The sequence below is a fragment of the Pieris brassicae genome, chromosome 12 (genome assembly GCF_905147105.1).
Source record: "Pieris brassicae chromosome 12, ilPieBrab1.1, whole genome shotgun sequence".
In the NCBI taxonomy this organism is placed as follows: domain Eukaryota; kingdom Metazoa; phylum Arthropoda; class Insecta; order Lepidoptera; family Pieridae; genus Pieris; species Pieris brassicae.
The window spans coordinates 6,961,764-6,987,662 of record NC_059676.1 but is presented as its reverse complement, the minus strand read 5'-3'; the positions used below and the strand labels follow the sequence as shown (position 1 = coordinate 6,987,662).

The 25,899-nt window shown below is 33.1% G+C and overlaps 2 protein-coding genes across 6 annotated transcripts; one reads left to right on the top strand and one right to left on the bottom strand.

Moving 5' to 3' along the window:
• Positions 1–26: 26 nt before the first annotated feature.
• Positions 27–2,386, bottom strand: LOC123717510 (ommochrome-binding protein-like). 2 transcript variants are annotated; one of them, XM_045673532.1, is made up of 2 exons: positions 2,198–2,386; positions 27–1,228 (listed from the first exon to the last, which is right to left on the bottom strand). In XM_045673532.1, exon 2 carries the CDS (start codon positions 1,222–1,224, stop codon positions 415–417), a length of 810 nt encoding a protein of 269 aa, XP_045529488.1. In that variant the 5' UTR covers positions 1,225–1,228; positions 2,198–2,386; the 3' UTR covers positions 27–414. The 2 variants fall into 2 exon arrangements, with proteins under 2 accessions (XP_045529488.1, XP_045529486.1); XM_045673530.1 differs by lacking the exon at positions 2,198–2,386 and adding an exon at positions 1,754–1,885.
• A 553-nt stretch (positions 2,387–2,939) lies between these two features.
• On the top strand, positions 2,940–21,856 carry LOC123717293. Of its 4 annotated transcripts, none has more exons than XM_045673209.1 (15): positions 2,941–3,155; positions 4,883–5,022; positions 6,829–6,906; positions 9,249–9,263; positions 9,964–10,117; positions 10,787–10,980; positions 11,835–12,035; positions 12,137–12,289; positions 12,719–12,926; positions 14,435–14,610; positions 15,403–15,655; positions 16,283–16,434; positions 17,400–17,559; positions 19,119–19,222; positions 19,911–21,856. In XM_045673209.1, exons 2-15 carry the CDS (start codon positions 4,883–4,885, stop codon positions 19,987–19,989), a joined length of 2,067 nt encoding a protein of 688 aa, XP_045529165.1. In that variant the 5' UTR covers positions 2,941–3,155; the 3' UTR covers positions 19,990–21,856. The 4 variants fall into 4 exon arrangements, with proteins under 4 accessions (XP_045529169.1, XP_045529165.1, XP_045529167.1 ...); XM_045673210.1 differs by lacking the exon at positions 2,941–3,155 and adding an exon at positions 4,754–4,811; XM_045673211.1 differs by lacking the exon at positions 6,829–6,906.
• Positions 21,857–25,899: the final 4,043 nt, after the last annotated feature.

The following is a 25,899-nucleotide window of genomic DNA, read 5'->3' as shown; positions in this document are numbered from 1 at the left end:
ATATATTATAATATTAACATGTATTTTTAATGGTAAATTAGGATAAAAAAACATATTATTTTAAATACACAGAAAAAACTTGACACACAAAGTAACTAATTTTACGGGAATAATAAAATAATATTGAGACTTAATTAACTATTTACAGTCTGACTTAATCAATAAGTACTTGATTTTGTGATTCTTTAAAGATTCTATATATTTACATAAATGAGATGATGCTATTTTATACATCAAGTATTGTTTGCATTTCTTGTAGTTTTTTCTTGCCTATCCAACTCACAATAAAAAAATTAAAATTAATAATTTTTATCTTTTACAACTAAAAGACATTCTCTTATAAGTGATAACTTAAGAGATAAATGTTGTTAGTACATAAAAATTACTTTAAAATTAATATCTTGTATACGAACTTTAATCTTCGAAACAAGGTATTTCAGTTAATTTTAATTTAACTAAGTAATCAGCTACCGCGTAAAGCGGTTCATTTCCTTTGTTAAACGTCAAACCCTTTAATCCAGCTGTATTAGATACCTTGTCATAAACATATTTGTATTTGTTATACATGTATACTCCTTTACTTGTGCAAATGTACGGCTTATGATATATGTCGGTGGTTAAATAATCAACTGTGTACATTTCATGTGAGTTAATAGCTCTTGTTCCTAATTTAACTCTAAACAACTTCTTATCTGTAGTGAAAAATATATTATCGTCATTGTCTATAACGAATTTATCAACTTTTACTCCACGCAGCTCTTGAACTAAAGTGGCATATCCATCTTCAAACTTGTATGCTTCTCTGTTCGAATTTGTAAAGTATAACGCGTCTCTATAATATAGACTTCTTATATCATCTTGTATTGGAAGTCTCTCTACTAACTTTTGATCATTTATTTTAAAAAGACCATCAGCACCTCCTACGTATACTTTCCCATAGAATTGGTCTATAGTAACAGCAGTTGCATTACGAATACCATGTATGACGTCTGCTTTCTTTGTAACAATGTCCAGATAGCCCAAGACTTTTGAAGGTACCTCAGACAAAGTTTCGTATGTGAAATAAACATTATTGTCATTTCTATTTAAAGCTATGTCATGTAGATGGTTTATACCTTCTTTGATAATATCAAGGTTGAAATATTTTTGGTCAAAATCAATTCCACGACATCTCTTGTCAGCGAACGCAGAAGTAATTAACGAAATTAGTAGGAAGACCTTCATTGTTCTGGAAAATTTTTGAGAAAAAATTAGGCAAAAATAAACTGATAAACAGATAACAGTATTCGTTGAACAGTTGAAAATACAATAACAATAGATAATGGTGTTTAGTCGTGCATAAAAATCTATAGTAATCTATGTGGCCACTTGAGTATCCAATATGCCATTTCTTTCACGTTCGTCGTTTCATTCACCATACTACTTATTTTCCATAATCATTATTTAACAAGCTCCCGATTATATAATAATATTGAATAACAAGATACCGAATAAACTTTCTATTCTAAGTTACATATCTTTACAAGGAAAATATATATGAGGTACTCGGATAAAGTGTTATTTCTTTATTAAGAAATTTTAAGTAAGATTTTTTTTTAATGATGCAAAGTTACTACTTTACGACGCACATTTTTGGTAACTTAAACGTTTCATTATATTTATTTTTTAAAATAAGGTTTTTGTTCTCAAAAGGGAATCAATAAAACAATATATGTTTATGTTATTAATAAATTTTGAATAATTTCGAACTAACCTTGATTCCCAAGGCAAAATGCAACTAACACGGTATTTGCGCACAACAAACACTACGTAACTGACAGTAATTAGAGTATGTTCATGTAATATGTTTGTGAGACATAAAATTAAATGGCAATTTGACCTTTTGGCACTCAAACTTCCATTCGAGTTTACAGATCATTTCAACAAACTATATAACTTTTTGTGAGAAGTATGACACGAAGTTTTACAAGTAATTTATTATAATATTATTTTTACGAACTAGGCGTTAGAACACGATGATACTGTAGTTTATATTATAAGCAAATATATCAAAGCTACTATTCAATTAGTAAATCCAATGGAGTAACTTTTTTTTAAAACTTCTTGCATAATATATTAGGTATATCATATAGTTTAATGTAGTTTAAATTATAGACGAGCCAACTTTATAAACCAAATTGATTTCTCTAGTTCATACCTGTGGTTAAGTCGAAATATTGTCACACACAGAAAGGTATCTCAATTCTCAATGTGAACTACACTGGCGACATCAAAGTAGACTTCGACAATTATAGGCGAAAGCAAAAATAATAAAAAAACTGATTCTTTGATCAGAACTAGAAATGTTTGGCAAAGATCTGCTGATCAGATAGCAACACTGTGCAAAAATTTTGATAGTACACCACAGCTGTACTTAATCTGAACTCTGTGAATTGAACATAATTCAGTGTTGCCAGATCAGAGGAATTCCTTTTAGATAGAGGAGTTTGTCAACTGAGTAAGGGGCAGAATAGGGTGAAAGAATATTTTGGGATTTTATAGGGGAAATTTCAAAAACACACCAAATACAGTTTTTTGCTATTGTATATTAAGTTCCTGATTTTGGATCTAAATTGAAGTACGAAAACATCGTAAGAATAGGATCCGTGTGGTTAACCTTACTAATTGTATATTGGTTTAACCAAAAACCGAATAAAACTTGATTCGGTCTTGTTTTGCCTTGTGTGCAATCCATTTTCTATTACAGATACTTTGCGTAATGCTTTTCATTACCCTACAAACATGACCAGGGTTTTAAAGAATCGCGCCATGACTCATACCATCATCCGCTTGGAGAGGGTATCCTTGGGGATTTCTGGGGTAAATCAAATTAGGCCTGGGCTTACGTCGCCGAGACCATCTGGCAACACCGACATGATATTGTAGAGTGTACTGTGACAAGTAACTAGTCTAGTCTATTGCTATGTTTGATTAGAGTTGTGTGATTAACTGATTAAGGCAAACAATAATAAAAGTTAATTATAAAAAATTCTGTATATATTGCAATTATTTGAAATATTGTAGAACATCACTATAGTGTTTGTTTTGTGTTGCTAATTTACTTTGTATCAATATTACCTTGGTGTAAAGTACTGCCGAAAAGCCGCAGGAAGTATGTAAGTAAACATATTTTTAGTCTTGGTATTTACTTGTCTGCCTCATATTAGTTAAATTTTATTCACATTTTCATTAATAACTGGTACTTTGCCTTTATCATGTAAAAATGAATAAATATCATTAATGTAATGAGTTCATACTTTCTTAATTTTTTTAAATTGGTAATTAATTTTTAGTAAAATATTATTATAAGATTCAATACTTACCATTTATTGAAAGTACTTATTAGTAATAATCAACATCATTTCTGCTATAAAACTATACATGCTATAATGGCAGAAAAAATGAAGTTGATTCACACATATTAAGGTCTGGCCAGTTCAATATATTATAATATATAGCTTAATTTTCAGCTAATCTACTTTTTACATACTCTCTCACGTGTGTGCTAGGCTATCTTATCTAAACTTTTCCTCCTGTCTGCTTTTTAATTTGTTTAATATAATTTTTACAACATAAATGTTTAATAAACATGGTTTCTAAGGTTTTGCTATTTCAGTTTGCCACTTTTACATTTAACATACAGTTAGATTTTTTATATAGAAATCATGTGTTTCTTGTGGCTCTACTTACTTTTTTCCATGCTAACTATTACAAAAAAAGAGAAATATCAATAAAACATTATTTCTTATTAAACTTTTAGAAACTAAGATATTAACATAATTGTGACAAGTAACTTATCTATAATCTCCAATAAATACACACATACATTTATCTGTATTACATTCTATATACGCTTTGATAATAATAGGACAGATATAATTTTTATCTAATATAATTTTTTATGAAACTTTTTAAAGTTAAACATAGTTAATTTGTTAAAAATACTGCTCCACAGCCACAAATATGAAAACATCTATGTTTTTATCAAAGGAAACCTTCTTAAAATATAGTAATAAATTACTAACATGCCATAGTTTTATAAAGTCAATAAGAGGAACATATTTTAATATATAGAACGAATATGGTTCTGTGTATAATCAATATTTTTTTCTTGTTATCAGTGTGAAGAAGTGTTGTAAGAACTAAGTCTAAAGATAAAATTGATAGTACTCTATCACTCTGATATCTCCAAAATTTTATTGACTATGATTTGGTTGTGGTACACAATTCAAATGAATTGGTTTTTTCCTTTAATTTAAACTAATACAGGCTTTGTTGATTCCATAAAAATTGTAAATCTGTAACTAAGTCATTTTTAAGGTGTACGAGCCAAGGCTGGACATTGTGCCTACTCAGTCTTTCTTAATTTTATAAGTGTGGCGATTTCCTGAGTCGTCGCAGTTACGCCACGAGAGTCTAGATATAGATAGGAACTTTATTGAACAGATACTTTGCATTAATTTGTTTCATAGCAATTAAAATTTTATTATTTTGCTTATATTCTATTGTTGTATGCGAGTGGTTTATATAGAGATATAATCCTCCATTATTTAAAGCACCAAATGACCCAGTGACCTTACCTAAGGATTAAAGGATATAACTTTGCTTGCATTTTTAATTGTGACACACAGAACAGACACACCATTCTTGTATATAAATATGAATTATAGATAAAAGGTAACATGACCACTAATTATTAGATATGTCTTGTCAAAAATAATGAACGCACGCGCCTATATTTTTCATTTTTAACGGAAGTATATAATTCAAAGGTTGTTTAAAGATTTTATTGAACATTATGTATTTTATTCCTTTTTTATAGTTTTTTTTATTTGTTTTTCAGATGATTTACGGTATGCCGAAAGTATGGTATCGGTCGAGGCGAAACCAAGTGGTAATATTAGTTGTGATTGTGTTCTCTATCCTATATTATGTTTCATTAAATAATACTTTAAGAGAACCAAACCTTGATCTTACAAGAAGGTAAGTGTTTCTTAATATTAATAGATATAGTGGATTTGAGTAATTTTAGAAATACATAGGTAGTACGGGTCCCACACATCAATTCAATTCTTGTTTATGGCTTTTATTTGTACAAACTGGCCACAAGGTACTTCGCCAGTGTCGTGTAGGGTATAATTTTTTTTTTTGGAAAACAACCTTTTTAAGTAAAATTTGTTAAAAACTAAACCGAAAGTTGGTTATCAGTATTATCTTGTGCGGGCATATGGTGACACAGCTATTGATAAGCGAAATCGATTCTAATAATGCAATATGGTCATAGTGAGTCGATATAAAAATTATCGAACGGTACTTTGGTTTGATAAATGTTATTATCTGATAAGAGTACTTTTTGTGTGGTACCTGTATATATTTAGCGATAATAGTAGATTAAGGCATGTATTATTCACTAATACGGGACAGGGTATTGAGCTGATGTTACCTTTTCTTTGTTTCCAAAGCTACATGTTATGATAATGCAAAACTAACATACTTCGAACAAACTTTTAATACAAAGTTAAGTAAAGCAGTCATATAATAATAATAGTTTATTGCAAGAATTTGGTACAAAAGGCTGGTACAATAGTTCGCATATTCTGTCACATGCAATGGCGCGAAATTTTGTCTTTCAAAATCAAAAATGAAAATCAAAAGTTTTTATTTCAAATAGGCCTTTGCAGGCTCTTATGAAACGTCTAGTTGCACGGTTCCAAAAAGTAGGTCTCAGGGAGAAGAACCGGCAAGAAACTCCATGGACACTCTTTTCAACAATGGTTTAGCTTACAAAGACTCGGTTACAATAGTAATAATCGGCTGAGAAGTTTATATAATGCAAGGTATACAGAGATTCTATACAATGCAAAAAAAATGAGTTTTTACTATTAGTGTAAAATGAGATACACACACTTGCACAGCGCAAGTTGCCAGGGAAACCGCACATGCAGAGATGAATTAGCGCCATACATCTTTATCGTCAACATAGTCTTGGATTTTATAATACGCTTTTTTAATTAGGATTCCTTTGATGACGTTTTTGAACTTTTTAGTCGTAAGATCAGTTACACACTTCGGTAGCCTGTTGTAGAATCTGACACAATTCCCAAGAAACGATTTATTCGATTTTGTTAATCTGTATTTTGGGACTACTATTTTGCTTATTCCTGGTATTTATAGAATGAATAACACTTTTGACAGTGAATTGATGCAAATTTTTACGAACAAAAATTAAAACTTTAAAGGAGTTTTACATTTTACATTATTAGTCATATAATATATAATAAAATTATAATCATATGTACAAAGCGCGCTATTTTCAACGATTCTTTTGTATCTATATATAGTTAGTATTTCATATTTTTCAACAGACTGCGACCCCTTTTCAAAACAAACTCGATATTGTAGATATTTCCCGATTGTCTATGAATATTAATAATACTTTATGATTTAGAACTAAAAAAACACTTAATGGTTAGGAAAAAAACTCAAATTACTCTTAATTGAAGTAATATTTTGGAAATAAAAGTTTAATTATGAAAACGCTGAGATATAATGTACTAAATGGCAGTTTATATTCGATAAAGAATAATGAAAGTATATTCCATAGATAAGAAATATTGAGCGAAAATTTTTGCATTTTGATCTAGATTATAGAAGCTTTTCTTTAGTACACCTTTATTTATTTATTATCTTTGCATGCCTTATCTACATTATTATGTATTGTTAATGCTTTAGATTGCACTTATATAGCTTTAGTTAGTTAGTTAGTAGTTTAGTTGCTATTGTTTTTAGTTCAAGTGGTGGTGTTACGCAACCTAACGTAGCTAAGTTGCCTGTCAAAGATGATCCGCCCTATAACCAAGATGACAGGTAATGGTCAGCACATATTAACAACTAAGGGTGAAATTTATAAAGCGTAAGAGACTTAGCTTACTTAGAACCTGAGCTGATGATTTGAACTTAGTAAATTTAGACAGAGGGTTTAGTGAGGATATTTAGTCATACCCTCGCCCATAGACCTCATATTGCCAGAGGGTTCGCATGTGCGTTACCTCGGCGGCCGTTCAAGTATTACGTAAGCACTATATGGGGGGGGGGGGATTGTTGATTTTCTTATTTGGTGATGAAGAAATTTTTGGCTCAGAGGATACATAAATTTGATTCAAATAACTATAAAGTTAGCATGTAAATTATGCAACTGGATTTCTTTGACCATCTTCAATCGGAAATGTTGGTGTCCCATCCGCGACCCTTTTCTTCTGCATATTAATGACATGTTGCAAATTAGCAACATTCACAGCTATGCGGATGATGGCACTGCCGATTTATTGGTTATGGAGGTAGTTCTCGGACAGTTGTCGATCAATACCGGAACAAACTGGTGTCGGAATTGGAAACTCTGCTACGTGGAGTAGTCCAACTAGAACTCCAATTTCACCAATATAAGATAGAATATTGCACGTTTTCCGCTAACAAGAACAAGATTTGTCGCTACTCCTCTCTTCGAAGACACTCTTAAAGCTAAAACCGGGAACCGATACTGGGCGTTGCCATATTGAACTATGTTCAGTTTCGTGGTCATTTGGAAGGAAAGGCTAGATTAGCCTCCAATATTGGTGTGCTGAGCCAGGCGCGACGGTACTCTGGGCCATCGCTTGCAACTAGATAGCAGAAATTCGGTTCCACATGGAGTACTGTTCTCACCTCTGAGGGGAGCTCTCCAGCACTTTCTACTTGACCGTATTCAATGAAGAGCGATTCTTATCGTGGAGGACCAGTGACTTGCCAAACCGCTTGACGTTGCGTACTTAAGAAGTTGGGTCTCTCTGCATCTTCTACGGTATTTACCATGGAGAGTTCAGAGGTCTTTTGCGGATTAATATCTCGATATATAATAAAAGAGCATATCAATTTTTAAAAAGCCGGCAGGCAGTGCACTTGCGAGACCTCTGAGCCCACTTTACAACAGTTGAGCCACCTGCCCGCTTGGTCCCTGTTGTATAAAAAAATTAACGTGGGGTAATGCGTTGCGCGACTATCAGATTGCCTTAAGTTCTCAATACGCTTAATAAATTTCACTCTAAGAGACAAAATACACAAGCTAATAGTGTTTAGACAATGTTTAGTACAGTACAATGGTGGTACTAGGTCAGTTCGGCGTCGATTTTATTAATTGTTTTTCGTATTTAGGTTATCTTACTTAAAGAAAGATTCGGTGTTTCCCCTATTTTCACGAAAGGGATCTCGCCCTAGACATTGTCACACGTTAGTTAGTATTAGTTCGCATAATTCGTAAAAAGTTATCATTGCGCACAGACTAGTAGCATGCTGTCATGTGTCAGAATATATATGTGTATTTTGTCTCTAGGTGATTGGAGTGTTTATACTCGGTTTTGCACATTAAAATATTTAACTGCTTTCAATTAAATTTTAGATTTATTGATTACAATTGCATGGTATGTTTTTTACAGTCTTAAAAGTATGAAACTTGAAAATTACCCTTAGGACCTCTAGTTAAACGAATCTTGAAATTTTGGATATTTCTCAAATATCGGTTTTATAACATAATCGAAGTTTAAGCATGCTCTTGTATTTTGTATCTCTGGACTTGACGCCTGGGTTCCATATTCAAAATTTTATTCTTATTCTCGCGCTGAACTTCCATGATTTTTCATAAAGATTTTATGGCCTGGTAATAAGACCTTTAAGACAAACGTATTTGAAATACATATATGAATATGTATCTATGGACAAAAGAGGCTTTAAAACAATCCGTTCAATCGAGTAGATTTTGTATGAAAAACGTGAGCAGTTGCGCTCCGAGTTTTGTTCTAAAGGATAAACATAGCAACGACGAATTCCCATCTTTATAGCTTTTATGACGTAAATAAATTCCTTGGGAAATGCGTTCGAACTACGAGCTCTTAATAGTATACAACTTGTCTAAACTGTAAAATTTTGTGATGTCAAAGACTTGTAAACATTGATGCACAAACACGAGTGGAACGGACCCATTACAGACTCCGCTATACTCGTTGATGACTTTCATACTTGTGCTTCGACCAAAGCGGAGAGGGCGGGCATAAAGGTCCCGTTCAAAAATCGCGTAGGTTATTTTGTCTATGGATCCCAGGGGTGCATGATTAAATGTATTATTTATCTTCGCATGATTTGTTTTAAGTGTATTTATTTTTGTTTTTTTTTTATTTCAGACAATCTGTGGCAGAGTGAGTATTTTTGTTAACAAAATATTTTCATTTCACTAATTTTTATTATACATAATGGTGGAACTTACAGAATTTAAATGACTTTAATCTCGTAATATTACATAACATTTTCCTTTATGATTTTAATAGTTATAATGAGGTTAATGCCCAGTATTTTTGAGGTTAACTTGTATATTATGTTCAAAATCTTGTTAGCCATTTTATTGTACTTAGAGTTTATTCGTTTCAATTATAACAAATATAATGCATATATTAAAAATATAAGATCTATATAAAGTATAATATATATACTTTAAGAATAAGTTCTTTAAGGAAATTTTATATAATAACACATCTTTCTCATTTAATAAATAATTTTCAGTGTTCAAAGAGTTTATATTTCATAAATTAATCTCTAATGGTAAATTAAATATAATAAAATAATTTTTGAAAGCAGAGAGTAGCACCTTTTTGTTTCAAATGGATCTGAACCTCATTATAAAGTCTCAGTCTGTATCAACGTGGTGAACTCATAAACTACCAAACAGTTTTAAATAGGTAACACGTAGTTGACGTTGAAGTGAAGAAAGCTTTGGGTGGTTAATTCTTTATTGTTGAAGAGGTCGGAACAGTGTTGCCAACTGCAGGATACAGCTAAATTATGGCATAATGCTCTACTCTGTGGGGCAGATTTATTATTTTATTAAACAAATTATTTCAGATATATAGAAAAAAGACTGGAGGACTCCTTAAGGGAGGATAAGAATTCGGGGTGTGAGATACCCAAGTTAGACCCCTTCGCACCGGAAGTGACCAAGTTCGATAAAGATCTACCCAAAATTGTTTGCTATGGCGTGGATTGGGTAAAATGTTATGTAAGTATATCATATATTAAAAAAAATCATTGGATATAATTGTTCATACGCGCACAAAATTAAACAAGTAAAGCACTCATCTCTCTCTAATAAAGCCTAAACGCGATTCGACATAAAGAGACGAAATACTACGTAGCGTTTATTTGAGACAAAACAGTACTTTTCGTTTATTTGAAAAACGCTCGCAAAGAGTAAAAATATCTATTTTTTGCTCGGCTTTGCGACCTGTAGATGTTCATTCTATAATGTGCTTTAATTCATAGCAATAAAGGCAAACATACATACATATAAATTTAGCACAAGTCTTTGAAAACCTAACAGCCTACCTTTGTTGTCGGTTAAAGATAAATGCTTAGGTTAAGAGAGTGGTAACTCCTAGATGTATGAGTTATTGGTGTATATTTTTAGTTAAACAGTGTTGGTCTTAGTGGCTTCAGCGTGCGACGCTCCCCTGAGGTCGTAGGTTTGATACCTGGCTATTCACTAATGGACTTTGGAAAACATCCCGAGGAAACCGCTTGCCTTACACTCAAAAAGTCCACGGCATGTGTCACGCACAGGAGGCTACCTACTTGCCTATTAGATTGACAAATGATCATGAAATAGGTACAGAAATCTGAGGCCAAGTCCTAAATAAGTTGTAGTACCACTGATTTATTTTATTTTTAGTTAGACGAGTGCAAAGTAGTACCAGAGATATTGAGGACTACACGAGATATTATATGCACGTACAATGATATAGTTTACGAAAGTGATGCTAAATACACAATAGGTCCGTCCATAGAGATACGTGGAGCTGATGTGTATCCGCTCATTAAGAGCGATCACGTGAAGGTTAAATGTACTGGAACACATGAAAATAGGTGAGTTGTATTGTTAGTCTGATAAATATTGTATACATTGATAGTATGCGATGGAGGCTGTTTTAGACTTCATAATGATTCAATAAATCGTCATCAATATCTTTAAACATTGGCGAGAATTATTGAAGACCCTAATTTTCAATTCGCGTGTTATGTCCAGCTCTTGTATATAAATAAAGATATACAAAAATTATTTTATTCTACATAGACTTAATAAGTCAAAAAAAAACGATCGAATTGTTGCTATTTATGACTATAAATATATACATTCAAAATCGTTTACGATGACATCGTTTAGTTTTAAGTATATACACTGTATAATGCTTCCTATCTCCTATCCTATCCTATCCTCATTTCCTACCATGTTTAATCTTATAAATTTATGTGTCTGTCTCTTTTTGTTTTCATCGACTTTAAAATCACGACAGTTCTAAAGCGGCCGTTCAAGTACGTAAGTAGATTTACCTATTGTAATTTACCCCCCTTTTCTTGTCAGAAAAAGTAAGCACAGCTCTCAATAGTACATAAAGATATTATTTTTTTGTAGGATCCTCGAAAATGCATTTCGTTTTCAAGCATAGATGGTCTATACTTGGAATGGGTAACATGTGTAGAAAATTACATAATTACTGTTGACGTAATGACCAAATAAGAAATCAAAGACCAACCCCCCCCCCCCCCCCCCACGTAATACTTGAATGGCCCAAAAGAAGTTTTGACAACAAAATTAAAATGTGTGCATTACTTTTGTTGTTGTAGTAGTTATGATCTAATAATAAAAATAAAATCAATTCAGTTAGAGTTAAAATCAGAACAAAATTAATAATTTATTCAACAATATTACTTTGTCATAGCATCTTACCAAGCAAATGGCTGGGCCACGGTATAGGCTTCCGATCAACAGTCCACCCTAAAAGTCCACCAGCGGGTCGAGAGAACACATATGATATACTGTTCTTAGGATTCGATTCCACGGCAAAGAATGGTTTCATAAGACGCATGCCGAAAAGCTATAAGGTCGTTAACGAATTACTTGGAGCAACTGTATTGAATTCGTAAGTATATCTGTAAACTTCAATGTATTATATTTTCTCTGATAACTGTTTTTTATAAATACTACAGAGTGTGCGCATTTGTTATGATAATTCGATTACAGCTATAACATCGTTGGGGATGGAACACCGGCCGCGCTGTTCCCATTCTTAACTGGCAAGACCGAATTAGAGTTGCCAGATGTAAGAAAGAAAACGAAAAATAATTATAGTCTGGACAATATGCCGTTTATATTTTATAGACTTAAGGATGATGGGTAAGATTTTTATTAATAATTTATCGCATTTTGATGTAGTCTGTAGTTGTAGTAAATCTATTTTGATAATCAATAATATTTATCAAAAGTTTTGGGACTATTTTTGTAGTTTCCGACTTCATTTAGAAGTTTTACTATCCTGGGGCTTTAAATATTATAGTATAGAACCACGTCAGCTATGCGGGATTCTGGGAGAAGAGAACGAGTTGCCCCCATTTTAAGGATGTATGTTATGTCGTTATAGTTCGTTATAGTCTTGATATTTAATATGCCGGCAACGCACTTGCAAACTCTCTGCCAATGTGAGCGTGTCTATGGGCGGCGCTATCACTTAATATCAGATGAGCCTGGCTGGTTTGAGCCCTGTTAAATAAAATAAAATAAAATTACGTTTTGTACTTTCCCAATAATAATGATAATAATGTTTAGGTATCGTACAGCCTATTTCGAAGATATGCCGTGGATTGGTACTTTTCAGTACCGTTTCAAAGGGTTTGTTCGCCAGCCAGCTGATCATTACCTACGAGCGTTTTATTTAGAAGAATCTCAGAATGGAATGAAATGGGGAAGCAAATCCAAGAGATATTGTGTGGGAGACACGCCGCAGTTCGAATTGATGTTAAATATTACGGATCAGGTATGTGATTATTTTAGGGTCATGCGCATATTTATCTATTGAAGAATTTCGTTTTTTTTATTATTTGCTATAAATATATAAGGCATTATATACAGATTGTACACACATACACATCTATTATATTAGAACATGAAAATTTCAGACTAACAAAGAAAAATACACATTATAAAAATAAAATAAATAAAGCTTAAAGAGTGATATCATAAAGTATATATATTTATAGAATGTCTACTGATTCTTCTGATGATTCTGCCACATCGATAACAATATTATAAAATTATATACCGATTTTGTTAAATTTTTAAGATTATTCTCTTCATAATAATTATTATAAATGGATAAATAGTAAACTAAAATAATTTTAAAACGCTTGGTACAAATATGGAAATATGGAAATACATATTTTTGCTTATTATTTTGAGCCTGCCCTGCGGCTGCGACAATATATGTGCTTGTCCAAAGGTTACCGTATTTGATATAAGATTAAACCTTTATAAATGTTAAACGCCTTTGTAAATTTATAACTGTAATACATACGCTATTATGACAGTACGATACGTTAATTAAAGTCAAATATAATATTATATACCTAGTCTAACTATAAATACTGAAACATAGTAAAAAAAATATTCAATTTCTATTGCAAATAAAATGTATTACTTTTACAGTGTATTAGTTTAATATAAATCAATTAAAAATATAAAAAAGCTTATTTGAAGTGTCCATTGGCTGCAATACAGTCCTTTAAACGTTGAGGCCAGATATCGGTAGAAACACGCACTTTTTCAATGGGAAAATTCTTCACTGCCAATCGTACGAATTGTGTTAGGGACTCCAAATTATCATTGCGTTTAGAGGAAGCCTCTAGTACCCTCAAAACTCACAATAAATCATAACCAGATTATGCTCGGGACTAGACGACGGCCAGTCTTCAGCTCTGATCTAGTCCGAAACGTTCGTTTCCAACCAAGACTGCGTAGACTTAGCTTTATGACCCGGCGCCGAGTCTGGCTGGAAGGACCATTCTTGGTTATTGAACATGGTGTTGTTAAGAAGCTTTACTACCTTCTCAAGAATAGTATCTTATTACACTTGTGCCAATGTTTTGATACCTTTAACACAAAAGTATGGCTCTGTCAATCCCTCATAGCTCCTACCCCACCAAACCATCACTGAAGTCTGATAGTGCCCACGTTGCATTCTGTTGAGTAATTGGGAAGCTTCGAGCTTTGAGCATATATACGGTAATGTTTTTTCTTAAAATGTTGCTAAATTGGCAGACTGGTTCTGGCCAACCTTCTTCTTGGTGTTCGCCATCGCCCTAGTTCTTGAAGAACTTGGGACGCTTACCACTCCTCCAAGCAAGACTTTAAAGTAGGTAGTAGGCCAACTTTAAGTGCTGTCTTGTTTCTAATTTATTGTACCCCATCAGAGGTAAGAGATACCTGTGAGAAAGTAACCTTTGTTGTCTTATTCTGTTGTCTTAAATAAGTTCAATTCTCTTTCAGTTCTTCAAGTTAGACGGTAAAAAGTTTGGTTTCACCTTCATTGCTGATATAACACACGATGACTTTAACATGATACCGACGGCTGATGATGCGTTAGCGGCCTTTTTAACTGATTTCATGGAAAAGGGAAGGGGGAAAAACACAATGCTTCTATTGTTTGGTGATCATGGACCTAGGTAAGTGATAGTTACAAGTTATCAACAATGTTATCTATTTGATATTTTGCCTGAGATTTTACCATTTCAATATCGTAATTTGTTCTGCAAACAGTTTTCTAGTGAAATTGCATTTAACTTTAAAAATATACGGTAAGTAATTCGTTCCGCAGACGTACGGTATTATGCTATGTATACTATTTCATTTGCCGTAGATGAAGTGGGTGTGCCTTACATCATAGATGGTACTATTAAGCCTGGTACTCTGTAAGTCCCTTCAATGTTGAGCTTTTGTACAGTGACCAAGGCAACGACCGACGAGAACTTCATCAAAATTCCATATAAACACGTCGGCAATGGAACTTACAGAGTACTACCACAGGTCATCTAACTTTAAATAATAATATAAATTAACAAAATTAAGTTTACCTAAAGAAAAATATTTGTCAGAGCAATAGCGCAACTGTCAGCTGTCATTCACGTAACTTTCATGTCACAAGGCTAATAAATTAACAACGTCAAAGTCAAATTGGTTCAAGGCCTGTGGTTTAAATTTGTTAATTAATGGCTCTGTGACATACAATGACAGTGGCAGCTGATAGTTACGACATATAGGACGCCTCATAAGACACTTCTTGCTCTTCACGACTTTATGGAAATAGCCGCCATACCAGGTCTTTTACAACCGTTACGACTTAGGGGCCTTCAAGATAAGAGTGTACGACCGACCGGCAACGCACTTGCAATCCTGGTGTTGCGGGTTTGCCTCCTGTCTCATAAAAAAAAATTATCAGTTCAAACATTTGGTTACAGATACGCCTACGTTCGCGACACATTACAAGGAAAATTCGAAGAGCGGTTGCCCCTTATGGCTATACGTTTACCAGATGACCTCGTAAGAGAAAGGCCAGAAGCACAAAAGAACTTGGAACGTAACGCCGAAGTTTTGACGACGCCCCATGATATACACGCAACAATTTTGGATGTTATGGATATGAGAAAGGAGTGGAATCCATATAAGGTTAAGGGTGCAGACTTAACGCGTGGTTTAACGTTATTGGAACCGGTAAGGACGGATATATTTTGTGGCAAAAGTTTGATTTTAGGCGGTATTTGACAGACGAGACTTTTGTTTGACACTTCGAATTCGACTGCTCTCTGGCCGACTCTTCTAACAAATGAATATTAATGTCTCGATGAATTGTAGCTTAGACCTCCTCTCTTTCTTCTGTCTTAAAGTATAAAATAACATATTTGATGGGATTAAAAATAAAGTGGACAAACCCTTATTTTTAAGTCCCTATGGAATCTTTACAAGTTATTTTAACTTTTGTCTCTATGTCTCTATGCTTGTAAACACGTAATGAACGTCAAGTTTTTTTGAGAAAGAACGAATCGTTTGAGAACGATACAAATAAACTAAAAAAAATTAAAGCTCCGACTATATTAAACTCGAAGATAACATAATGATTATATCGCAGGACCTAGGACGCTTGTAAATAATATCATAAGACAGGTGATGATATTATTTACAAGCGTCCTACGTCATCGTCATGATCAATATTAATATTTTTTTTTGATAATTACTTACCAGTTATTTTACCTCATACTACTTTTTGCAGACGTTTTTAATACAGATTCCTGTTTATTTTCCATACTGACTTTTAATTAATAAGTGTTAAAACCTTTCGAGATCTCATCAAACCGATCCTGTAGTGAGGCGGGAATCGAACCCCACTGGTGTTCTTGTTTATCCTGGGAAGAAGTGGAGAAATCTGATCCTATGTTCACGAAAACTGGGAAGGCCCTGGTGGATTTTATCAATTCACTTACAGATGAAGCTAGGTTAGTACTTAATAACTGTGTAATTAAATATAGTTAACAAAGCATTGTATCTTTGAAGTTATACTTCTTTTGGCACGTTAGGGGAAAATGATGAGAGTAAATTTTTACGATGCGCGCGCACGCCGTCACAATAAACCGACACCCCGAAGTTACCGATAGTCGACATTTTAGTTTTTTTAAGTTATACTTTTGGCGCGTTAAGGAAAAAATTATGAGAGTAAATTTTTACGATGCGCGCGCACGCCGTCATAAAAAACCGACACCATGAAGTTAGTTATAGTCAACATTTTAGCGTGTTATAGTTATACTTCTTTTGGCGCGTTAGGGAAAAATGATAAGAGTAAATTGTTACGATGCGCGCGCACACCGTCACAAAAAACCGACACCGTGAAGTTAGCTATAGTCGACATTTTAGTTTTTGAAAGTGATACTTCTTTTGGCGCATTAGGGGAAAATGATGAGAGTAAATTTTTAAAAAGATTTTTATCTCGTTACGCCAAAGAACTCCTAACACGTGTACATAGGTAAACACACGTTTTTTTTATGAATGGAACAGTGTTGGCCTGGTGGCTTCAGCTTCTAATTCTTATCCTTCCTGAGGTTCGTCTGAGCACCTATGGACGTTCTTCAATCTTTCTATGTGCGCATTTAACACTCGCTCGTAAACTCAAAAAGTGGACGAAGTGTGCCAGGCACAGACGGCTGATCATCTACTTACATATTAAGAGAAAAAATATCACGAAACACATTCAGAAATATGATGTCCAGACCGAAAATGTAAATTATATCAAACTAGCTGTGCTCTACAGTTTCACCTGCATTAATTCAGTTGCGCACGATGTTTTACAGATTAAAGCTTCTCTCTGTAAATATATTTTTAAGATGCTATGGTCTGGTAACCATCGCTTAATAGACATAGTCATCTTTATATTTGTTTTATAATAATTATATAATTTTTTTTTCAGATCAAAATGCGTTCCCCGAACTCTTCAAAGTGTTCAGTGGTCGATGCGTAAGCGGCCTAATAATGGAGTACTAACATTCGTGGCCGCGAAGGATATGGACGGATACGTTGGCAAGTTCGGAAAACAGCTGAATACTGATAGAGAGGATTATACCGTTAAGGTAACTTATTTACTTTAATTGATAAACATTTTTTTATAGGGGCAAAGGGGCAGAAGGATCAAGGGTTGCCTTTAAAGCATTTTGGCCTTTCCTTGAAGGAGGTTGTTTTTTTATTATTATTTAAAATATAATAAACATACATTCGTTTATCAGTCTTATCTGCCTAGGGCTCGCGATGCAAAAGAATTGTTATTTTATGTTCAGTAAACTGCCTTATAACACGATGTACTAACGCATTTTCCTCTTACGCTGTATAGCACGCGTTATTGCGTTATTTTTTGTATTGTGTCATTTGAATGATTTGTACGCACATATTTCGGTCATAACTATGTTTTTTCATTACGAGAAAAGTTAAACGTAAATCATATCCGTATCACGTTATATGGGGTCAAAAAGGGCTTTATGCGAGAATACTCACAACGCGTTTCCTATAACGCGTAACCAATCTACCGTCTTATATGATTGTATGTGCTGAGCATTTGTAAACACTCGGTTTAACACATTGAAGGCCTTAACAATAGATCGAAGTAATAGCCGGAAACCAGAACTTTTTATGGCGAATTTTGATTAAGTAAATATGAATGTTTGAACATATTGTTACGAAGACGGGTCGACTGCAATGTTTCTAGATTTTTCCACTACTTAGAGAACTTTTCAGCAGGCTGTAATATGATTTCTGACCGTTTCAGGAGAGGGTTAATCACATATTAGAAAATTGTAATTCTCATAATGTTACCCTAGTTTTCAGGAAGCTGAAACCTTTTTTCAGTCAGTTTCAGAACATGTGTAGTCGATTGGTGCAGTTTTCAGGAGACCCGTTTTCAGGCGTTTTCAGGCCTATGTATACCACTTTGATGAAGGAATATTCTAGATCGAACTTTCTAGGTGTGAGACAAGGACGAAATGATACGAGAGAGAGAGAGAGAGAAGATTAGAACTTTCTCGAAACTAGACTGAGCACTCTAGAACGCCGTACGACAAGGACGGAGCAACGTGCGAAAGAGACAAAGAGTGCGGACGTTCTAGAATTGTGCAATCGCTACTCAGTAGCAAGCCCGCCTAGAAAGTTCTCGAATATTGTTTAGAATTATACCCAGGGATATATAAGCGAGCCGAAACGCGACTAGTCGCCTTTAGTTTTGAATGCGATAACAAGAGAGAAACACCGAAGCGATAAAGTGCGAATAAAGTGAATACAAGTGATAAAGTACAGTGTGAAGTGTGCATAAGTGAAGTAATAAGTGATTGTTTTGTGTGTGTAATTAGTGCATCTCTGCGGTTAATTTGTGCCCATAAATTCCTCATTGATTTACCAAGAAATAAACCCTTGAATAAATCTACGGCATTTTCTATCCGATCCCCTAGCTCGTAACAATATGTATGAATGTATATTATTATTATTATTCGTTTTCGTGAGTTGACTATATTGCCACAGTGGGCACGCAAAACAAGGTGAGCTCGCCTCAAAAGCCGGGTTTTGCTGGATCACGATAGATGTTTTCACGGATCCGAGTAGATGGCAGTTAATGTGTTAATAAAGATTAACCTCATAATTTCAGGTAACAGTTAACCCGAATAATGGTGTGTATGAGGGTTCTTTGATTTATTACAAAGCAGCGGACAGATTCGAGATCGACTCGAGAGATATATCAAGGATTAATGCGTAAGTGAACTTATCTTCATAATATTATAAAAATCATACTTCGGAACATTAAAAAAAATCGCTGGCACTACACCCACTTTTAGGTCTGGGCCTCAGGTGACCGTATCTGTTTCATGGTCATTTCTTACTGTGCCTGACGCACGCCGTCAACTTTTTGGGTCTAAGGCAAGTCGGTTTTCTCACGATGTTTTCCTTCACCGTTCTAGTTAATGTTAAATGTGCACATATAAATAAAATCCATTGGTGCACTGCCGGGGATCGAACCTACAACCTACGAGAGGAGAGTCGCACGCTGAAGCCACTAGACACTGTTCTACTTCAGAAGATTAGCTATTTGAATATCACATTAGTAACATTTTTGAATGTTTAAACACTTAGTGTTATTAAAATATGTTTAGGTATAGTTTGTCTCCTTCACTCGCACCGCTGGCTCTGAAAATGTCTTTATTTCCAAAATGAGATTCTATCAGCGCGTCCTGTCCTGTGCCATCTCCCGCCAATTGCTGGCCGGTGGTGGCAAAGTTATATCTAGTTTGTCTGATATCCCAATTTTATTAATTTAAAACAAGGAAAACACAAATAAAATTGTATGTAATTTTAGTTTTATCAGCGTTTGGACTTCAATACTTTGGTCTATATTTTTATTTAAGCGAAACATTTAAAAATAATATATATTATTCCGTTTCAGATACAACAACGAGCCCAGTTGTATTAGTGCGACGTTACCGCATCTAAATATGTACTGCTTTTGTAAAGAATTTCTTTAACCTCCATCATCATTCAATCGGTGATAAATCGCGTCCTATATAAAGTTAAGTGCCTTTGAATGTTCGAATATCTATAGAAAGAACTAAGAAAGAAAGAAAAGAAGAAAAGTACTATGATTGCTCACGTCATACTAACTAACAGTAATAAACGTGTAGAATATATAAAATGAAAAGAATCTTTTCATAAAATGGCAAAAATCCTCTTAAGAATTCTCTCAGTTTAATCTTAAGAATCCCTCCATAGATCCATCTTAGGAAACTTTATTATTCTGGGATGTATTGTGATTGAAATAATCCAATTAATGTGGGTGAAACCGCACAGCTCAGATAGTTTAATACAGTGTAACTCCATGTAACGATCGCTTGATTTAACGACGAACTCGAAAGCGTCGAAATCAATTGGCTTTGGTTGGTTTAGCTTAGTATACACTCTACATAGCGTTACGCCCACTCTCAATAACGACAACAATTGAGTTATAAAGTACTTTGAAGTTGCTAAAACACGTTCTTTTGTCGCCTTATTACCTTAGCCAGCAATAAACTCAACTGTCGGCATCATGCATACGGACTTTCTAAGGAATTCGTTCTTCTGTTTACAAATTGGGATTGCTGTCGGGACTGTTGTTGACAATGACTAATAAGTAGGAGTCATGGATTATATATGTTTTTCTTCTCTTCGTTTAACGAAAACTCTCTATAACGCGATAAAATGCAGTTATATAGAGTTTACGGTGTATCGTTTTCAATGCTATTATAAGAAATAAAGTCAAATGTGCTGGAGCGATTCCAATATTTTTGTAACATATTGCAACAGGCTATATTTATTTCGAGTATGTTTATGACCGGCATTTTTTTTTAAATCTAGAAATTCTAAAATAATTATATCTGATCTATTGACATCTCATACCGCGGTATTTTACTTGGATATGTTAACTGATATGTTAATAATGCTTTGAGCAACTAAATTTACTCATCAATTTGGCACTGGATTAGTAACATTTTAAAACAGCTTGCAATTCATGTCAACAACAACACTGCCACTGTCAGTCTGACACAAATTATAGGTGTTAAATTGTCATAGAGTGTAGTATATGTTAATGTAAAGTTATGTAATTGTCATAAAGTATATATACATTGTCATAGTGTAGTATATGTTATATAGTAATTGGACGTAAATAATTTCAATGGATTTAAAAATTAAGGCTGAATGAATGTGTATAGTTCAAATTATAAGGGCAAGATTCAATATCGATACCTAATGCGTACGCCTTTAAACATGACTCTTGTATGTCAAAGAAATGTTTTGACATTCATACGTAGTTTGCGGTAAGTTTCGACACCAATATTTGTGTCTCAGGGGCTGTCCATTAATTGTGATGTTTTTTAAACATTTTTTAACCCCTCACTTCCCCATGGTAAGGCTTAAGGCCCCCAACCCACCACCAAAAATCACGTGTATTTTTAGTACCTACAAAGAATCTAAAAAAATTATAATATTATTTTTAAGTACTGGTATAAAGTTTCCAATCCTATTCTAGAAAATTAAGGACTATGATAAAAATGTCTAGACCGAAAGGTTGCATGTTGTTTTTGACTGGCATAAAAATAATATTAATTGTAATCTTGCGAAAAACATATATTGTACTTCGTTCGTTGCCTGGCAACGGTACACAAACAAACAAACCGCTTTTCGGTTTAGAAATCGCGTTGTGATATTTCGTGATTTTTTGCCGAACCACTCCCTTCCCCCTTCGAACCTCACGAGAATAATGGACAGCCCCTAACACTGTATATATAGTTGTATATTTTTATAGTATTGTCTTTGGTTAAGATAGCTTTTACACATTAAAAGAAAACAATTTTTTAACCGGATTAAAGCTATTTGTATTATTATAAACTTATAATTATTATACATAATTTTAAATTTTCTTAGCTTTAATCCGGTTAAATAATTGTTTTCTTTCAATGTATATTTTTATTCAAATATCTGAAGCAAACTTAGTGGTAATGTTAAATCGAATACCTAACGTATTTGTTGTTTATAAAAATAGTATTTATTGCAAAAAACATATGTATGATGTTAAAACTTTTGGCGTATTTGGAATAAACTATACAAATTTTATGACTCCAACTTGCTATAAAGATGCGTTGATTAAGATCATAATAAAATAATATTACCTTAATTTTAAGTAAAAATTTCAACTAAGCTATCCATAGTCGAAATTAATTATTAATCACACATAAAAGCCTACATTTCCGTGTAAGTGTTACGTAGAGGACGCTTGTTGCATTTGTGTGTTGTCGCCATCAACATTTGCAACCGAAGTTTATCTAAGTGTTATATCAAACCTAGAATGGATAAAAAAATCGTAAAATTTTCAAAGTGATACAGTAAAACATAAGGTATACATAAACACTACATCGCCTTATAATTTTTAGAAATAACACTCTCATAATTTTTATAAAGAATTGAGATTAAAATGGCTAATTGATCATTTGAGATTAGATAAAAATAACAATTTGTCAACAAATAAGTGTTAGAGCGTCCCAGTGATCGCAGTGATATCGACAAACCATGCGAGTGAGATCTACGTGATGGTTTGTGTTACTCATAAGATTTTAGGTTCAAAATCACAAAACCTAGTCCAAAGCTGTCAAACCATTTTTTCTGTAAGTCATTTGACAGCATAGACGAAATTTTGACTTGGGCTGTTAGAGTATGGTCTTCTGACACAAAATCTTTTTAAAATGATTATCCTATGATAATGAAAAAAAAATCTAATGATAATCCTAAAATTACGCGTCACTTTGTTTGTCCGCTATGGTTTTAAACTACTCAACCGATTTCAATCAAATTTGAAAACCGTGTGCAGTTTGATCTAACTTAAAAGATAGCTAAGCTTACATATATATATAATTCTACTGTAAGTGTGTATGTCACTTAAGTCCTCTTAAACGGCTGGACCGATTTGAATGTTTTTTTTTATGTTGTTGTTGAGCCCTGGATGGTTTAGATTAACAAATCGGTATTTTCGTACTTTGTTTAATATCTTAATCGCTTGTAACATGCGGCGCTACGTCTGTCGGGTAATATATGATTCTCAACCTACATAGTAATAATAATTATTAAAAATGGATTAATAGAAAACTAAAATAATTTTAAAAAGTTTGGTCCCAGTAGCACTTTACCTGTACGTATATGTTGTAAGTGTGAAATTTCTCATTATAATTTGAAAAGTCAAAATACTGCTTACATACGTTTTAATATATAATGTTCGGCTAAAAAATCATGTTTAAAATAAGGATAACAGACTTTTATTAATACAACAGTCATAACCAACATAATACCACAATCTTCACGTCAATTGTAGCCCAGTGTTGCCAATTAACACGCACAATAATTAAATTAAGTTAAGCATTTAAAAATGTCCGACTTTGTTTAGTTTTTTATACTCATCTGATACAGTTCTACGTAACGATAAATTGCACGTGTATAATTTTTTTTTTGTGTGAACACTGAAAATGGAAGCTCAATATGGCGGACTTGGGCTGTCATTTTACATTTAATAGTAATGTTTTGAATTATGCGTAAATCTCTTGACAGTTGCCTAAACGGCCGTTCAAGTATTACGTAAGCAGATTTACTGCTATTTATTCCCCCCCCCCCTCCTCTTGTCAGCAAAAGTAAGCAAAGCTCTCAAAAATAATAGTACATAAATGTTTTAAGTTTTTGTAGGAATCCTCGAAAATGCATTTCAATAGACAAGTCAAGCATAGAAAATTCAAATTCAAAATCATTTATTCATATACGTCACACAATGTACACTTATGAACGTCAAAAAAAGAAATGTATATGAAATGCTTCTAATTTTACATTTACTGCCAGTTCTCAAATCAAGGGCGTAGAACGGAAGACAAGAACTGGCAAAAAATGTGTGGGTAATGTGTGTTAAGAAGTAAATAATTACTGTTGTACGTTATCACCACATAAGAAAATCAAAGACCCCCCCCCCTTCCCCTTTAGTGCTTACATAATACTTGAACGTCCCCTAGTTAAAAAAAAGTGTTATGTTGCAAAAATTTGGCTTAATTATGTTTTGGAATATGTATCTTATTCGTTCATACTAAAACTCAATAAAATATTAATATAAAGGTTAGATTAGTGTCGAAATAGTGTCTCGCATTTAAGATTATTTTAGTTGATTGTTAGATTTTTCTCATTGGTTTTAAGAATATTATTTAAAATATATAAACTCAAATTGTTGAATATTTTTCTCCATAAAAACTTCACATTAAAAAAAATACTCGAATTGGTCCTGTCTTCGAGATTTGCGCAACATATTTGCAATTTGTTTTGTTTTTTGTACTTATTATTTGTTTTTACATAGTTTGACGACAAAAATTGGAAAAAAAGGAACACTTCAAAAACCTACTAGTTTCAAATGATAGAAGTTTAGATCATATTTACCTTTGTTATTGTTTAAAGTTGGACACACGTTCTTAATAATTTCATTTATTACGGGACCCATTTTGTTAAGGGTATTAGTATTTATAATCGGTACATATTGTAAAATAAAGACGGCCTTATTAGGGCAAGCACTGCATATATGGTATATAGTAAAATGCTGTATAGAAAAACAACAGGAAACGTTTGGTTACGTTAATTAGACGTATAAGATAATGTGTTTATCCTCGAGTGAACCACAAAAGCATGCATATTAAAAATAAAATATTTTTAACGAAAGAATACAATAAAACCAAGTTTTTTTTAAATACATAATAAGTTGTACCAAATTCTATATTATAAACCAAAAAAAGTTCTTTTTTCTCTCGCCTATCTGTAGCTGTATTATTATTTTGTTTCAAGGGTAAGATTTCAGAGGCGAGACAGTGTAGTCCGTGTGTCTTACTCTAAATAATGTAAATTTAATCTAAAAGTAGTATTTATAACTGTTAATTTTTTTTCTATGAAATAGTTCTGTATTGTATATTGAAATATGAATTATGACAAGTTTCGGTCCTGATGTCACAAATAAATTAGAATCTAGTCAATATAAGTATAACTTTTCATAGGAATTCTAAAATATTTTTTTCGACCTAAATAACTAGTATTAAACAAAATTTCTTGTTAAAATTTACTATTATTAAAAAAAAATCCTTTGAAAGTGTGTGTATTATTTTCTTCGAATCCCTTGACTTACAAATAAAAAAGCCAAGTCGTCATTAAATCTTGTGACAAACAGGAAAGTGGAGTGATTTTGCTTGTACACTGTCATACATTAAAATTAGTACGAAATTAGGAAAATTCGGAAATCAAAAAAATCAGGATAAGTATTTACACACTTAATTTCTAACATGAAGTGTTAATCTTGAAAAAAAAAATCGTTTCCAAGACAGCAACCAGGGGATCTTGTTCTTAAATTATTGTTGTCGGATTGCTATAAATATGTTTATATATTTCACTGATTTGTTTGTGTTTACAAATAGATTACGCTAACTAAACAATGTCTTATTATATTGCTCGTAATAATAAGTACGAATAGAATACGAAAAGAACCATTAGACATAGTTTTTACCCATCTTCTATGCAATATTTATTTTACAATATATTATAACTGATTTTCTGGATGATGCGTTTTGTGTCCACTTAACCGGTACCCCATCTTCGCCGCTCTATCACCGCCAACGGCTGCACGCAGCGAATAGAGACCACGTCTCCCCGCGAGCTGCAGCCCTCATCAAGGGCTATACAGACAGCAGTTGATATTTCTTCACTTAAATATGATTTGAAAATAGATGTTTTTCTGAAATGTGTAGCAACTGATCTATTTAATTGTTAGGAAGTGTAAATTATTGCGGTTTTTCTTCAAGTGATAAGTTACTACTATATTACTTATGTACTGAAGAATA